Source organism: Manihot esculenta, chromosome 14 (genome assembly GCF_001659605.2).
Source record: "Manihot esculenta cultivar AM560-2 chromosome 14, M.esculenta_v8, whole genome shotgun sequence".
NCBI lineage: Eukaryota > Viridiplantae > Streptophyta > Magnoliopsida > Malpighiales > Euphorbiaceae > Manihot > Manihot esculenta.
Window position 1 is genome coordinate 5,962,859 of NC_035174.2, and position 5,096 is coordinate 5,967,954.

The 5,096-nt window shown below is 40.8% G+C and overlaps 1 protein-coding gene across 1 annotated transcript; it reads left to right on the forward strand.

The window, feature by feature from the left end:
- The first annotated feature begins 510 nt into the window (after positions 1 to 510).
- On the forward strand, positions 511 to 5,096 carry LOC110630966 (TORTIFOLIA1-like protein 3). The gene is made up of 5 exons (XM_043950580.1): positions 511 to 1,569; positions 1,659 to 1,767; positions 2,148 to 2,695; positions 3,380 to 3,790; positions 4,585 to 5,096. Exons 1-4 carry the CDS (start codon positions 844 to 846, stop codon positions 3,773 to 3,775), a joined length of 1,779 nt encoding a protein of 592 aa, XP_043806515.1. The 5' UTR covers positions 511 to 843; the 3' UTR covers positions 3,776 to 3,790; positions 4,585 to 5,096.

Sequence of the window (5,096 nt, forward strand, 5' to 3'; positions counted from 1 at the left end):
AATTGAGTCCCTATAATTTGTAAAATCAACATATTAGTTATTACTGAATTACAGAGTGTAAATTGTAGTTACCCGCAATCAAATGTGGGTCCTGAAAGCCTCCACTTTTGACAACCAAACCCTTTTTGAAACTTGATTACCAAACACAGCTCATTAATCGCACAGTAATATGCCCTGCCACTCTCACGTGCCTCCTTAATTTTGGCGCTAATTTTACCTGTTTTAACTGCCTCCCAGTCTTCCACTCCCCTAATTTCTCCGCATGCCTTCTTCAGGTGTACCATATCCCCGAACGACCGACTGTGTCGTGGCCGCTTTTCATTGAATCTCCCGTATGTCGGTGCACAGGGTCCATCAAACAGGAGGATCCAATCACCCAAGCGTATCACAAGCGTAAGCTGGACCAATGGACAGCCCATACGTCATGACATGGATGGACTTGACCTCATATAGTCACCAGCTTTAATTAGTTAAGCATTAGATTAACTGCAATGATTAGGAGCTCCAGATCTGCCTTTGAGTGAAGTGAAAAATTAGAAACCCGCCGTATCCGCCTTTTTCCACAGTATTAAGGAGTAATTACTACTTAAACATCACCGTTTGGTGTCTAATCCATGTTAAACAGCGTCGTTTATTACCTTTTTATCTATAATCACCTTCTTCCTTGATCCACTCCCCGTCACCATCTCATACTTTAAAAAGCTGACACTCACAGACGCCGCTTCACGCCCAACCAAAATTTCACCGGCAATGTCGCTACTAATTCCTCCAGCGCCACCTTCTCCTGCTAACAACCGTTAACTCCTCCGCGTCTCTTAAAAAAAAAAAAAAAAAAAAAGGAAAATGGCCCAAAGCCTGAAGCTGAAGGTACTAACCTTGATCACTAAACTATCAGACCGGGACACCTACAACCTTGCCGCCACCGAGCTAGAGTCCATTGCCGGAACGCTGGATAATACGACTCTTTCAACCTTTATTTCGTGTTTACTATCCACTGACTCCAGCGATAAGCCTCTGGTCCGTAAGCAGTGCCTTCACCTCCTCTCCGTCCTCTCTGTCCTTCATTGCAATTCCCTCTCTTCTTTCCTCCCGAGAATACTTTCCTACGTCGCACGCCGCCTCCGCGACGCGGACTCTTCTATCCGCTCGCAATGCGTCGCCACTGTGTCTTCGCTCGCTTCGAAAATCACGGAACAGGAATTGAATTCGCAGATTGGATCCGCTTTGTGTTTGGCCGCTGCAATAGATGCGGCGCCGGATCCAGAGCCGGGGAGGTTGGGGAAGGCGCTCGTGCCAAAGCTGGAGAGACTGTTGAAAAGTGACGGCTATAAGGCGAAAAGTGCAGGATTGGTTGTAATGGGAAGTGTGATTGGGGTAGGAGGAGTAAGGGGATATGCGGGGATGGGCGGTTTGGTGAAGTCTTTAGTCGGTTTTTTGAGCAGCGAGGACTGGGCAGCAAGGAAGACAGCAGCGGAGGCGCTCGGGAGGTTGGCGCTTGTGGAGAGAGATGCCATGGTGGAATTCAAGAGTGGATGCTTAAAAGTTTTCGAGAATAGGAAATTCGACAAGGTTGGAGTTTCAATTATCTTATGATCAGCTGTGCTAGTGTAGCGTTCAATATTAGCTTTTAATGGTGTTGGAATCATTGCCCTGTGCAGGTCAAGGCTGCAAGGGAGGTTATGAATAAGATGCTAGAGGCATGGAAGCAGGTTCCAGATGCTTCTGAGGATGTGTCGCCACCACCGCGATCTCGGGCTTCTTCAAAAGGTAAAAGGGGTTGGTGTTGCATTTTTGGGTTTGATAGGATAATCTATGGAAGATGGTTGTTTCCGAGCCACTTGATTTGTTATGGTAAAAGGATGTATTTGCATTGGAAATTTCCAGCTGATTGAAACCTTTTATGTGAATTTCTGGCTTTTGGATTCTTGTTCATAATTATTGGATTTATAGTGCTTTATACTGTTATGGATCAGTTGTTATGTTTTGGAATTTGTATTCAATTTTAGACTTGAGTTTTAGTCATCTACTTGGGTAACTGTGATCATTGTATGGCAAGATTACTCAAAAAGTCATGACAACTTTTATGCTATTTTTTCGATATTCATGTAATAGTATAGTTTTCTGAATTTTGTTCTCTGTGAAAACAGAGGATGCAAGTGATGGGCGATACCCACTTGGTTCCAAAAATTCTTTTGCTGCTGGTTCTGAAGTCCCTCAAGTGAGGAAAAAAGACAGTTTAGCGAGCAGGACTACTCCACCTGATCATTCATCAGTGACTATGGCTAGGAGAAGAAATTCTCTAAAGAGTGATGAAAAGAAAACAGGTCCATCATTGTTCAGAAAAGTGGACTGCAAGAGGACCTTGGATTGGAAAGTTGAAGTTGCAATTCCTATTAGCACTTCATCTGGGATTGGTGATAATGATAATGCCCAAGAAAGAAAGTTGACAAAGCCAGAAACAAAACGGACCCTTCTGAGTAAGAATTCTGATAACAAGACACTTAAATTTGGTGGGCTGAAGTCTGGATCTCGTGTGGCTCCTTGCCATGAGGAGAGTCCAATTTCAACTGTTGTAGCCTCTAATGTTATTGAGAATCACCACGCTAACCACAAAGAGTGTGAGGATTTATCTTTGATCCGCAACCAACTTGTTCAGATTGAAAGGCAGCAATCTAGCCTACTAGATCTCCTGCAGGTTTGTTCAACTTCTTGAAAATTGTGTTTTCTTGTCGTTTCCTTTTCATAATAGTAATAACACGTATGTCCTTGATTCCTCTTTTATTAGAGTGCATGCTTAATGAACCAATGATCTCATCTTTTTATTCTACCTAGTTAGGATGTCAAATTGTGTTGTATAGAAGTTAATTCAGGAAAATTATCACCAAGATAGATGTCATTCTCTCTAAACTCTTCATTTGGGACTTCCATAATTTTTTATTTTTTTTATTTATTTATTTTTTTTTTTGGGGGGGGGGGGGGGGAGGGGTGGGTGGTGGGGGTTGGAATCTGGCCTGTGAGAAATGCATTGTCATTTCCTTTTCCTACTGAGGGTTTTTTTTTGCACAACCCAATTCCAGTTCCCTACTTCTATTTTGCCATAATAGTTATAAAATCTAGGGACATTAGGTTATGAATGGATTCATCATGTCTGCGTTAATTGAACTATGTACATGTTTAAAATAAACTTATGACCAGAGCAGAAATTCAGGACATAAAGTGTACTGACAAGTGACAACAAATGATAAATTTTTTAGCCAACTTTATTCTTTATTCAACAATCTAATAAAAATTGTTCATGAATTGCAATTCGTTATAATGCCCAAGTGCATTTTAAATAAGCCTTCTGCTCACCTTAATACCCTTATTTTCTTACATTTAGAGATTCATGGGGACTTCACAAAATGGATTGCGTTCTCTGGAGACACGAGTTCATGGCTTAGAGCTGGCACTGGATGATATCTCATATGACTTGGCTATATCACGTGGAAGGATGATGGATTCCCGCAGAACCACATGTTGCATGCTACCCGGTGCTGATTTTTGGAGCTCCAAGTTATGGAGGAAAACAGAAAGCCGCTATTCAACCTCAAGGTTCTCTTCTAATGGCACTCCATCATTGGTTGCTAAGCGCCATAGAGCTGATAAACATCGCAATCCTGAAACACATAACCTGGAGAGTCACAGGTCACAGTTTCAGGGTGGTGGTGGACTCATAGTGAATCCCTTGGCAGAGATGCACGAATCAATGGGGATCTCAGAGGGCCCACAACGCTAGCCAAGGAATCAGCAGGTTTTGACATTGAATTCCGATTTTAGCCTTCCAAGCATCCTTCAATTTTTTATATTTCATAAGCTTGAAACATGTGTGCGCTAATGTGAATTGGTAGAATGGGTATTCTTCAACGATTCTTTTAAATACTAGTTTGATAAGCATGCAATAGCACTTATTTAATAAATGCTGTGTGTTCTGCGCATGTAGAAGGAACTAGCTTGTGAACTTCCAAATGCCTTTTGTCCCGCCTTTTGAAACTTGGGATAATCTGGCAGGACAGCAAATGGTGGGTGCTGTTCAAACTTGAGCCTTCTGAACCTTCATGTTCTGTTAAATAGTCCAGAAGCTGATTATAAATATTTTCGTTGCGATGCTTTCATCAAAGAAATAGAACTTCCGCTGCCAAAAACTTCTTATGTTATCCATCCTGCTTCTTCAACAAGCCCTTTATCATTTTCTTCATATCCAAGGATGTTTTTGCATGTTTAATCTTTGAGGTTATGGTAACTTGTGTTGGAACGGACTACGGACTGGGGTTTAATTCGCCGTATGTGCTAGATTGTCATGTATATCTCTCATACTAAAATTTATAAAGCTACTAGGCCATAGGGTGCCCAACATTATCTTTTTTTTTATGATGACAATTAGAGAGTGGATTTGCCTTTTATCTGTTTCAATATGGAAAATGAAAGTTGGTGATTAGATTCTGTTGTCCTCTTAACAATCCAATTATTCCCCCTTATTTTGCATATATATGTGCTTTATAAAGGGTATAATTTGATTGGAAACTTGATGCTTTGCTGTATTATTAGGAAAACCATGGTATGGTCAAGCCATCTAGAGGAGGTGAAGACTATTATATGCGGGATGCTTCCAGCCAGTTTGAAGTTGACTAATGCAAATTATGACAGATACAAATCAGCATAGCTTACCGGAAGAAGTAATCGCACATCATTCTCTTTTGGAGTAAGAAAGAGATGCTGATTCATTAAGTCTTCAATTTAGTCTAGAATTCTTGATTCCCTTTTTTTTTAACATGTATTCTGAGGACTGGGAAAAAAGTTATACAGAGTGTTAAGCGTGTATAGAGAGTACTAATTTTTTCGCCTGGGTTTGTGTTTTTTCCTTCGTTCTTCATTATTACATGATTTTCAATGATAATGGCGGTGTGACTGTGGCAGTACCTATCATAATTGGATGTATTCAAGCACATCAATTGGCTCTTGACCTTGACAAAATGTGAGTTGACTTCTAGAACTTTTCATTATTAATATTTGATGTCTAACTTGTATAGAAGCGCAAGTATTTAATTTTTCATGTGCAT

Coding starts and splice junctions, on each gene's coding strand:
- LOC110630966 (XM_043950580.1), top strand. CDS start 844: ATGGCCCAAAGCCTGAAGCTGAAGGTACTAACCTTGATCACTAAACTA. Junction 1,570..1,658: donor AGAATAGGAAATTCGACAAG/GTTGGAGTTTCA, acceptor TGCCCTGTGCAG/GTCAAGGCTGCAAGGGAGGT. Junction 2,696..3,379: donor GCCTACTAGATCTCCTGCAG/GTTTGTTCAACT, acceptor TCTTACATTTAG/AGATTCATGGGGACTTCACA.